Source organism: Trematomus bernacchii, unplaced genomic scaffold (genome assembly GCF_902827165.1).
Source record: "Trematomus bernacchii unplaced genomic scaffold, fTreBer1.1, whole genome shotgun sequence".
Classification (NCBI taxonomy): domain Eukaryota; kingdom Metazoa; phylum Chordata; class Actinopteri; order Perciformes; family Nototheniidae; genus Trematomus; species Trematomus bernacchii.
In genome coordinates, this window is record NW_022987851.1 from 7,581,389 (window position 1) to 7,594,060 (window position 12,672).

General features: G+C 41.8%; 1 protein-coding gene across 3 annotated transcripts in view; it reads right to left on the reverse strand.

Moving 5' to 3' along the window:
- The window catches only part of nbeab (neurobeachin b), a 207,674-nt gene that overhangs the window by 92,901 nt on the left and 102,101 nt on the right, over window positions 1–12,672 (reverse strand). For 2 of the 3 annotated variants that reach the window (XM_034113170.1, XM_034113171.1), the window contains exons 29-32: window positions 11,128–11,539; window positions 3,166–3,323; window positions 1,470–1,593; window positions 681–800 (exon numbers count right to left, since the gene is read on the reverse strand). In XM_034113170.1, coding sequence (XP_033969061.1) covers window positions 681–800; window positions 1,470–1,593; window positions 3,166–3,323; window positions 11,128–11,539 — 814 coding nt within the window. The remainder of the gene's footprint in view (window positions 1–680; window positions 801–1,469; window positions 1,594–3,165; window positions 3,324–11,127; window positions 11,540–12,672) is intronic. The other variant, XM_034113172.1, reaches the window with a different exon arrangement.

Consider the following 12,672-nt stretch of genomic DNA (forward strand, 5'->3'; position numbering starts at 1 on the left):
AAGGGTAAGGCAGACAAATGCACCCTCAGTGTCAACCAGGTGCACACAGCTACTAGTTAGCATGTAGCCACACTGATAGGGTCTCTGAGTGCAGAGGGCAACTAACACATTTCAGAGGATACAAACCAAGCTAGGTATCCATGAGATGAAAGCTGCTATCACTGGCGATAAGAGAACATTTGATTGTTGTCAAAAAGGATTTATCAGCCGTTGTTTGCATTCTTTGTTGTGTTATCGTGCCAGGCTTAAACATCGGATATCACAGTTTTTCTGCAGACTGCAGAGGCAAGTTCCTTATCTCCTACACACTCACTACATGCTGCTGCCTGACATTATCCAAGAGCCTCGGAGAAACTGTGAGCTGGAGTCATGCAGCCTTACAACTCACACTGTATACAAGCAGAGATACGACTCAAGCTGCAACATATCTCTGCGCTCTTATGTTGCACACACTGATACTAGTCAACATGAGGAGAGAAAAGGCTTGTTTTTCCAGCTAAGATAGGCAGAGAGCAGCAGGAAAGGCAGAAACAAAAAAAGGAGAGGAAGGATTGGTTTAGTATGGGGGTGTAGAGTGTAATCTGCCTTCCTGCACCCTGGGAAAACAGAGCATAGGGATGACACACTGGCATTCAAAGCAGGGTGAAGTGGGTCTAGGTGGTTAACAGAAATGTCCTTGCCTAAGACACTGGCCTGCATCTCTGGAGGCTGCTTGTAATCCTGTCAGGGAGCTAAAGGGTTTGAGCTCGGGAGGGGTCTGTCCCTGGCGCAGTGAACACTGGTCCACTTCACAAAAGGCGCTGAAATAGAAAGAACAATTGCAAATGAAACCACAGGCAGAACTTGCTTCATGTTGTTTTGTGATTTAGCCATTTTTTTACATGAAGAAATCATTCAATACATATTATCAAATACATATTTATAGTCATATTTATTATTTTCAGTTCATAGTGGAGCAGGCAGTTTAGCCTAGCTGTTTTTCTGCTCATCTCAGATATGAGGCTCTGCAGCGAGACAGTCCTATCATTGACTTCACAGTTACGCTAAGTGATGTCGGTTACTGCTGCCATGGCAACTGAAAAGAGAAAGAGAGAGAGTCTGGAGAAAGACCTGGGCGCTCAGCCGTCAGGGGGAGAGCAGGACTAAGGGCGCCTGTCACAAACTATTAGAGCAGATGAGTCAAGGTCACGACAAGATATACACACCGAAATACACAAATATACACAAAGAATTAGGCCCCACTTTACTGCCTGAAGACAAAAACACCTCAACTTTTATTTGTCGTCTGTTTTTCACAATGCAGAGACAAAGAAAATACCTACCTATGTCAAATAAAATGCGTTTGAAAGCTTTTCACCCTCGAATATGTATACAAGTAGATTTTAAAACATTAGGTGCAACATATAATAATAATAATGTTAGCTAACAGGAAATAGAAGTAGTGCTGAACAGAGAGGGCCCTGCTGTACCTCATGCTTTCTTCTGTGTCTTCAGGCATGGGTGCCACCGTCTGCACGGCCGGGAGATTCTTACTGGATGCTCCGTTCACAAAACTGGAGGAAGAGGAGGAAGAGGGGGCTGCATCCGTGGCTCCTACAGTAAAGACCAACAGCAGCATTCCATATTAGTATTACCGTTTAATATGTATTATAATTGTTGTATAATAATCTTTACAAATTTAACAGAGGTAACAATCAACGTTTAGGTATCGAAATACATGTAATAATAATAATAATAATAATAATAATAATAATAATACATGTAAAAAATAAAAGTCTAAATAAAATCGAGCTTACATAACATCTAACACTAGGACACAACATTAATCACACATTAAAAGCCAATCTAAAAAATATTCGTTTTTGTCAATGTGTTCAAGTTGGGGAGGTTGGTGCAGTTTCTGATGTGTTTTGGGAGTGAGTTCCAAAGGGAAGGGGCAGCGACAAGAGTGAGATACTGTAAATGATGTCGTATTTGATTGTTATAGTACAGCTTTTTTGTCAAATATTTAAAAAACATTATAATATGTTGACTGAAGTTACAATTCAGTCTCACCTCCAGAGGCTGTACATGAATGCCATGGCACACAGACAAAAAAACTGAAGGAAGAAAACCGAATGGCAAGTTATAGGAAAACAGCCGCAGTCTGGCTCAATTGTGGACTTTAGCAGTCAGCGCAAATTTCAACCAAGTTAAACAAATGAAAACTTGGAAAGCATGTCACATCGTGCACCCAATCTGTAACTAAATCTAACTGCACCTACGCTGGTTGGCCAAAGCAGTGCCAGCAGCAACATATGGAACAATTTTTCATACCAAGACGATGCATCAAATTTGTAAGTTAAAATTAGCTTGGGTATCAAAGCCAATTCAGGCTATCTGAGTGTAGTCATTTAAAGGTAAACCCTGAGACACAAGTATAACATCATCATGACTTGTCCTTGTGAGAGGAGAATATCATATCGAGTGAGATCATGGGTCTGGATGAGGGCCTGTGGCGTTAGCTCAAAGCACATTTTGACTTGGATACATTTCTCACATTCCTGCAGAGGGGCTCAGAGAGAGGAGAGGGAGACTTTTTTTTAATGGAGGACATTAAAAAGGTGTTGGAGCTCCTAATGGTTCTTGGTGTTAAGTGGGTCCTTTCAGAGGCCTGGACTACAGGAGCCCTGAGGTGGAACTGGCTAAATGCAGCAGAGCCCAGAGAGAAGCAGCGTGACAGCGGGGGTGGGGGGGACCCTGCAGTCAATCAGACAGGAACACACAGAACACAGGAGAGCCATTCGTACCAATAATATTCCCTGTTACAATCTACTGCGGTGGATTAAAATGGAGTTGTTGTGGTTTGGCTGTATCAGGAGGAAGGCTTGCGGCTGAAGGAGAGCATTTTTTATTTGACAAAGCAGAGCTGCAGCAGACGCTGATAGGAAGGTGAAGAGGGCCCTCTAGTGGTTACAACAGGCCCCTGCGGAGGCATACAGGCTCACATGATCCAGCAGCTTTGTTTCAATTCTTGGAATGGCATCACAGAAAGAAAGGTCATTATGGTGAACAGTTATAACTGAAACGGCAAAGAGTAGTATCATTTGAAATTAACCACTTTACCAGGGCTGCATTTAGTATCTTAAATATAGGAGTATATTCCAGTACCCTTGTGTGACCTACCTGTGGTGTTGATCATGCTTTTGGGGGTCGCAGAGGCAGCAGCAAAGATGTTGGGGGTGCTGCCAGCTGTCAGCCCAGCAGAGGTGCTGCTGCTGCCTCCCCCTGTGTGAACTGCTAGGCTGCCAGGGGAGGTTTTCTTCACAGGCACCACCACACTCCTACAGGAAACACACACACACAAAAAGTACCATTCACATATGCATGATGGGAGATGTTTAGATTGTTCTGTAGCAGTGTTAACAGCAAGAGAAACATTTATCTAAAGGGTCAGCAGAGTTTTTAGTCAGCAGGTCGGTTTATGTCCTCTGCTTACAAGTATCTTCCCTCTCAAAGTGCTGTTGAGAAAGACAGTAAATCCCTACAGGTGCTAACTGCATAATTCACTTGTAATAAAGTCATAGAATAATGCATCTGATATGTAGCCTTGCTATAATGATAAAAAAGACTACTGAACTGTGGGTTAACTACACTTTTTCTTCAGGACAGTCGCCAGGAACCGGGGTGTAAAATAAAATAAAATAAGCCAGCTATATAGCAGGTAAGATCAAATATAAATGTTGAGTTGAGCTGAGAAGCCCAATGTGAGTATATTTTGAAACCTTGGTTCCCCAAATAGCCCAAGAACAGACTATGATAACTAATGATATTTTCTGATACACTGTATTGTAAATGCCCTCCGACAGTATGTCATGTGTTGTACATTTTATATCTTGCAAAACTTGACTAACTTGCCGTTGAAGAAAAAAAAGCTTGTCATAATACAACTACATTTCAGTACAGTCAGCATCTGGAGGCTTTTCATTACTTTTTTGTTTTAATTATTCAGAAATAATAAAAAAAAACAGCTTTTATTTGAAGTAATAAAAGAGAGCAGTTATGATCTTTATCATCTCCTACTGCTCTCAAGCGGAGCCAGCGCGAGTGTGCCCAGACGTTAGTCAGGACATAGGGGAAGGTAAACATCCTGACCTGTTACTCCATCTGTCAGCATAACGCAATGCAAACACATACACACGGGAGGCTGGAGTAAATAAACCAGAGAGCAGAGGCCAGCCAGACAGCTACTACACTTTGCCTTACATCTCGTCCTGCCACTGCTGGCCCTCGGCTGCCCTCTGCTCTGCTTGAAGGAGCCCAAAACATCCCCAAGCCTAATGAGAGGCTCTCCAGGAGCATCTTGGCAGTTTTTACTGACAGACGTTTGCATACGGTAGCTGCCGTCTGTGTTGGAACTGACAGAACTACGGCTCATTGAGCATGAGATTCAAGACCTTTGCTTTTGGCATTTGCTCTGTGAAGACATACAGAGCAGCATCTGGGCTTTGATGTGGAGGAAGAGTGTTAGACATTTATGTGGATTATAGCCTACATTCATTTTAACCCGAAATAAAAGTCGCCGTAAAAAAAACCGGAAACTTTGAAAGTACAGATGCAAGACAAATAACGGAAAAGTTAGAATGAACCATGAATAATTAAAGGCAAGAAAGGAAAAACATAATATTATTTGAATGATTGTACCTAATCTAGTTCCATGTATAAACGTACATAATCGTATCAAATTCTCATATAAGAATACATATTCTACACATATGGATCCAAACACTGTATGATGCATAATGCATGTGTGCCTTCAAAAGTATAAAAGACAATAAAGATATTCCTGCAGAGAATATTCTTTTCACCAATCCACTTCCTCTGTATAATAATTAAATATAATCACATTTAAAAAACAACAATGGAAAACGTATTAGTACAAAATGTTCTTAAACTATGCCTGTATAACATTTCCAAGCCTACATGGTGCATAGCCACATTGGTGTTGTTGCTGATGAATATTATATGATTAAAATGTCTAACCCGTTGACTTATTGATAGAGAATAAAGGGGCTGCAACCTTAAGGCAAGCAATTTCTCAGCTGTACACCCTGTGAGTCTGAGACGTTTGTGATGGAGAGTCATATTACAGAAGTCATCGATTAGGAGCATTCATTCTGGGTTGCAGGAACACTGACAGCTTGTCACACTAACAGAATGGTTGTCACATCAAGCTATGGATGGCATTGATTCTCACATCGTGTTAAAACAGGTTGCAAGTCAATTTGACATAAATACAATCAAATTTGGCCTAAATACATTTTTTTATATGATGTGCTTTTAAAAATGAGTCAGTTAATAATACAAGTTATGCGATACAAATTGGGAGTATGCTTTTTTGTTTATTTTATATATTATTATTGACATTTTGTTGTCTATAGGAGGTGGGTAACAATACATTTAACTAAGAATTTCTATAATACATATCCTTCCAGAACATTTTGTTACATTTCTCCATCTCACTAGTTCCAAATAGTGGATTAAGGAATAACATTTAAATTATTATGGACAGTCTTTTCTAGACTGGGTTGCCTTATTATTCCTAAATATGCAAGATGGGAACTAGAAAACATATCTGGAAGCTCATCTTTTGCAGCAGAGTTGAGCAGAAGTAAGGAAGATGTGTTACTTATATGAGGACTATTCTTTAATCGACGCATTTTAGTTTAATTAACTGAGACTGTCCTTGGATTTTTTTTATGCCAAAGGCTCAAAAGTTAAAAGAAAACCATCGCTGAGTAGGTTCCTAGGTACTTGATGTTAATATAAAAGGAAGGGACACATTGTTACTCGTAATGAAAGAAACATAATAATAAAACCAATAACAATACTGCTAAGCACTTTCCAGACATAACAATACTCCAACTGGTTGATTGCAGTTTCACCCTGATGACATAGCTCCAGATATAGTTCTCAGTATATCAAGCAGAGGGTGTGTATTATCTGTAGCTACCCAACTCTTAAAGCTTGATCAGGGGGAAGTAGTTCAAAAAAAGCAATTCCTCCAACCGAGATGCTTGGAGTAAAACATTAATAATGTAATTTATTAATGATAGTCGTGGATTCCCTTTTATTTGCAAAAGCTACTGTACAAACCATCACATAGTGCTCAGAGAGCAAGGGGCAAAGCTCATGAATTAAACATGTAAAGACAAAGCTTGTGGATGCTGGAGATGAAAGATACACTTGTGACCTTGTGTAACAGCAGACACACCACTAACACAGCAGACCTCTTTTCACATGCTATCTGATTGGCCCAGGATTAAACAGCATGCAGTGGCAGTGGTCCTGCAAAAACTCCCCGACAGGAAGGAGAAGGAAAGCTCGTCCTTATCACGTCTGCAGTTGGCCTTTGGGTTTGCAAGGGTGCCAGATAATGTCTCGTCCAATCTCCGGCAGTTACTCTGGGTGACACAGGCCAGGCCTTTGCTCTGTCACGAGCTAGCCTGTTGTCAACCGAAGAAAATACCCAGAAACCCTCCCTCAACAAAACATTGCAATGTTTTATGTTGCAATTAAACCGTCCACAATCCATGGAATAGATTAAGCAAAAATAGCTGCACTAACTTGGCTTTGATGCATTTTAGGCTTTTTGGTGTTTATCTTGCAGTTTTATAATAGCTTGGTCGGTTTTCTATGGACACAAATACAAAAAGTAGAATATAATACACATTAAGAGACAACAGATATACCAACTAACAAATACAAACAGTAAAACGTTTTTGATATTTCAAAAGAGCCAGTGAAGTTTGAAAGCTATCTGAAATGTGATCATCTCCAGAGATACAGCTGAGCCTCAAAGAACACGGATGACAATCATTATTTATTTAGCAGATCTATTGCTCTTCTCCTTGAAATCTCTTCTTCAGATATCACTAGCGTGTTTTGATTATCTGAAGCCATCGTGGATGTTATCTTGTTTTCCAAATGTATTCCCTGCTTGTATCTTCCAGCTGAGGCCTGCTGGTTGTTAGGCAGAGCTGGGACGTTACATTAAACCTACAGGATGAAGATACAAACATGAATCTCTTTTAATGAATAATTAATTAGTGAAGTACTCATGAATGATGTATAGATTATCTAGCGCATATTTTATTAATAGAATTGTGTTAATTTACTTGCAGAGAATAAAGCAAGGATTAATCTTGGCATTAATATTAATGAGGTATGCGGTGGTGGCAGATGACTGCTGTGTAAAGTGTAACCAACGGATGTTTCCTTCATAAATCCAACAAATCTAGTCTAATATTGCTTATTTTTTTTTTAACTAAATACAGGGATAGATAAAGAGATAATCTGCTCAGCATCAACTCTTACATTCAAATAAAACCAATTACCTTTGTTATTCTTTATGGAAAAAAACGAATCTGTAAGCAACAATACATTATGGGGCATTACTGGGGAAGGACAGGTGTACAACGGAAGAAGTTAAGGATGACTTAGTATTTCTGTACTGTATTTCCATCTGGTCTAACGGACATCTGGATGCTGAGTAATTTAAACCTCCTCCATGAAGGCCTGCAGCACAGGGACCTCTGTTACGACTGCCCCTGTGCACCCCATTTCAAGCCATTTTCCCCCTCCTTTTTCCTTTTTGATGTTGTCACTCCCAATCTATTGTCGCCCCGACACACAAATGAAAGGCTTGTCCATGTCTGGCAGCTCATTTTGCTGGCAGGTGGCAAACAATTAGACACAGCAAATAGAGGCCGGAAGGGGGGAGTGACATGAAAAGCATGGAACAAAGTTGTATATGTGGTCAGGAGGGTTTGTGTGAAAGCATTTCAAAAATAATACACTTTGCTGTGGCGACTCATTTCAGGCTGCCAGGTTCCATTACGGGTGTGAGCAGTGAGGGCGACAGGGCCGGGCACGGTGTGGCGTGAGGCCGCTTCTGTTTAATCTGTCATCAACACCCTGGAGACCCCCACCCTCTCAGCTGTCCTCTCACCACATACTCCTCCATCTCTTCCCCTATTCATCAGGCTCACCTCGGCCCAGCTCAGCTCCGCAGCATGCATACAAAAAGAAAGGAGGCCCCATTGTTCCCCCTGACTCAGTGTGTCCTCTGCCGCCTCTCTGGGGGCTGGCAGTGATTATACACACACACACACACACACACACACACACACACACACACACACACACACACACACACACACACACACACACACACACACACACACACACACACACACACACACACACACACACACACACACACACACACACACACACACACACACACACTCTCTCTCTCTCTCTCTCTCTCTCTCTCTCTCTACCTAAACACAGGAGAAACTGGATGAGTTTCTGTTTTATGATACACCAACTCAAATTACTTTCAGCAAAAAATTTGATCTTCCAAACGTTATCAGCCATAGGAGACAGGGATCAGGGGCTTGAAGCTTGAAATCCCTGCAGGAACAGGTTTGTAAACTTTCAAATCCAGACAGATTACTGTGTGGGTTTATCTAATCCAGGAACGTAAATAAACCGCAGCAGTGCCACAATGCTTCAGAGACCTTTTCAAACACAGGAATTCCTTGCCGTGGGGGATGAATACAATATAAGTGGCCTGAAATGAATAATGTGTAGCATGCTATTTAGGAGCCATTAGTGGTATTCTGGATTACTTAAATAAACCCAGAGGATTATCATCAGCATTTTACAGTCACTTGAGTGATAGCATGCACGCACACAGACACATACACATATGCTATGGCATGAAATCAAAGCTTTCCTCAGAGAAATGTAAACATCATAGAATGATAGTCAAACATTTAATAATTACTTTCCGCTCAGGCCACAGCACAGAAACTGCCCTGGTCAGGGTCACCAACGACCTGCTGATGACGGCTGATGCTGGCTCTCCCTCTCTCCTCATCCTCCTCGATCTCACTGCAGCTTTCGACACCGTCGATCACGGCATCCTCCTCCATCGTCTGCACTCCACCATCGGACTCTCTGACTCTCCCCTTGACTGGTTCAGATCATACCTCACCGGGAGAACAGAGTACGTCTCCTTGGGCGAGGCAGAGTCGGGTACCCACAACGTCACCTGTGGTGTCCCTCAAGGATCAGTTCTCGGCCCCACCCTCTTCACACTCTACATGCTCCCCCTTGGCTCTATCATCAGCCGACATTGGAGTATCATTCCACTGTTACGCTGATGACACCCAACTGTACCCCAGGATCAACCCTACCTCCTCTGTAGCCCTGCCTTCACCCACACTCACTGCCTGCCTGGAGGAGATACAGGCGTGGATGAAGCAAAACTTCCTGAAACTCAACAGCTCCAAGACCGAAGCCATTATAGTTGGCACCCCACACCAGGTTCAGTCATCCACCATCACCACCATCACCTTCTCCGGCCAGGACATTACCCTCTCCTCAATAGTCACCAACCTGGGTGTTAAAATGGACGCCCATCTGACCTTTGAGGCCCACATTAAACAGCTGTGCAAGAACTCCTTTTATCACCTCAGGAACATCGCCAAACTCCGCCCCACACTCACTCTGTCTGACGCCGAAAAGCTGGTCCACGCCTTTGTCTCCTCCAGGCTGGACTACTGCAATGCACTCCTCATCGGGATCCCTAACAAAAGCATCCAGAAGCTCCAGTACATCCAGAACAGCGCTGCTAGGATCCTGATGAGGGTGTGCAAATATGACCACATCACCCCCATCCTTAAAGCACTACACTGGCTACCCGTGGAACTGAGGATCGAATTCAAGGTCTCCGTCCTCACCCACCAGTGTGTCCATGGAACTGCCCCTCCCTACCTCAAGGAACTCCTCACCACCCATACCTCCTTGCGGACCACCCGCTCCAGCAACTCCTACCTGCTCAAACCCCCCAGGACTAAGCTCCGTACTATGGGAGACCGGGCCTTCTGCTCGGCTGCTCCCAGTCTGTGGAATGCTCTCCCCGACCACATGAGAGCACCACAGACCGTGGAGGCTTTTAAAAAAGGCCTCAAAACCCATCTCTTCAAAAGAGCCTTTGCCTAGACCTTTTTACCACCCTTTTATTTATTTTTATTTATTTTTTATTGCTTTTTATTAATTCTACCGTGTTGTGTCATGTCTATTTATACTGTTCATGCTCACTGCTTGTAGCACTTCGGGATTTGAATTCGAATATGAAGTGCTTTATAAATGGAACCCATTATTATTATTACTTGTCTTGTTTCATATCATCTAGGTCTGTGTTTGGTTTGGTTAAAGATAGCCTCACAGATTAAGAATAATAAATGTCTTTATAAATGTCATGTTCTTATATGTTGTATGTGAGGGACTGCGGATGGAAATTAGCTCAAAGCTAAAATCCGGCATATTTACACTTGAAGCATTATTTGTCTTAAGTGTTTATTAATGTGCATTGTCCCTGTTCAAATAAACGATTAAATGAAAATAAATGAAAATGAAATAAAATACTCAAGTATAACAAATGTTTAGTCTAAACTAGATTCAACATACGTATATTATGACTTTGAACTGTGGCTTAATCAGGCTTAATTTCTCTACACCTCCAGCAGAGGGGGGGGAGGGGCCTCACTGTTGCAGAAAGACCTCCTCTTGAATAGAAGTCTACGAGAAAATAACCCTCACTAGATTATTGTGTGTTTTTTTATCATTAAAGTTGTTACAATTTTGTCGCCTAAGATGTATTTTCAGGATTTGGTTGTATTTAGCTTAGCATTTCTGGTTGCAAAGAAAAAAACGAGGATGGTCAAAAAGCCAAACCTCGAAACCATTGCTGACGAACCATTGGGGGACGTCACAGTGATTATCCCCCTTCTTATATAGTCTATGCCGGTTTTAACTTTATGCCTCGTTTAGTTATTTTTAATGCAGAATACATATTTACTGTGATGAATTTGTAAACTAAAAGGGATTGTGTTAATTAATTCTCATTCAGAAAATGTACTATTAACCAATGGGATTCTGGAAATAAACTGAAAAGCAAAAGCTAAGGCATGAAAAGGGTCGATGTACAGTCTACATGATCTTTAGAATATGGCTAAAACTCCTCCAAATGTGATTTTGGACACAAGAGACCACCAAACACTGACACTTCCTCACCTGTCAAAGGAGTGGAACTGCATGGGCAGCATGGCGTGGGCCTGGGGGTTTGCAGCAGGGTCCGGGTAGGACAGGGGCTCCAGCCCAGCCTCCAGGCCCTCAACTGGAGAAGCCACCAGGCTTTTCAGAATCTCCTTCACATTGATGCCCTTTTTGGGCTGGCTAATGCTGATGATGGAGGAGGGGGGTTTCAGCAGCGATTCAGAGTCAGACAGACTCTCCTGAGACCTCTTCACCTCTGAGCACAGGGTAGATATGAGCACTCCTGTGCTGTGCTCCAGATCAGAGCCGTTAGTGATGCTGGCTACCTGCTCCTCTCCGATACCAGAGTCTGTGTGGGGAAGGGAGCTCTCCAGGTGGAGGTCTGATTGTGCAGGGTGGTCTTTACTGCTGTCAAATGCTAGGGGGGTTTCTGTGGAACACACACACACACACACACACACACACACACACACACACACACACACACACACACACACACACACACACACACACACACACACACACAATAAATAACTTTATTACAAATGTTAATTTTCTTTATCATATTTAATTGATTAATCATTTAGTAAAACATTTCAAATGGTTGTTTTATCAACAGTCCAATAACCTAAACTCATGAAATGTACAATGATTTGATACAGATCCTCGGATTTGATGCTTTTACTGCTTTAGTGAGTTTAGTGATTAAAATAGTCACAAATTAAATCATCTCTTAATCCCTGCGCTATATGTATGTTAACATATTGTGTACCTTTTTTTATTATAATATGATGCATGCTTCTTAACATTAAGCTGTCTTTGGCTCTTTTCTGCTGTAACAATGTAAATATCCCCTCTGTGGGACTAATAAAGGTATTCTGATTCTGATTACTCATATTGGTCATAGATATTCTTATATTCTTATATGCCATGAGAAGTAACATAGAGATTATAAACTAGTAAACTAATGCCAACGAATACAACTTTATTCCAGTGCTAGCTTTATATTACCTAGCCAAGAGGTGATTTAGCATGTATAGAACGAGCCATGTGCCCACGCAGCTTCTTAGATCTCTCTCCAGAAGCTCTGATCCTCTAGAGATTATCTCTCTGTTATTCTCCTTCTATGCTAATAAAACATAAATCCTTTTATATCTTTATCTTCCTCCTGCCTTAAGCCCTGGAAGGCCTTCTATTTAAAAAAGCTTTCAAACGCTGATGCTCAGCTGCTCTATTATTCTGTACACCATACCCTTCTATGAGATGTTGACTGTGAATCTGTAGCATTCTGTCTCTTCATACATTGAAACTGCATTAACTATAAAGCAAACATCTGTTGTCTTTTTCTCCCAGAAACCTGCAGAAGTTCCTTTGTAGTCTGACTTTGGTTAATTGTAACCCATTGGGTACCTACAGTAGATGCAAGGCCAGCTGAATTAATATTCATCACATGCCCTGTAATGAGGTCAACAGGGCCTGATTTAGCTAGCAAGTCGTCTGGCTTCCTGGTCCATCAGACAATTGTCTGCCACATGCCGCCTGGAAAATTCCCCTATTTTTCTG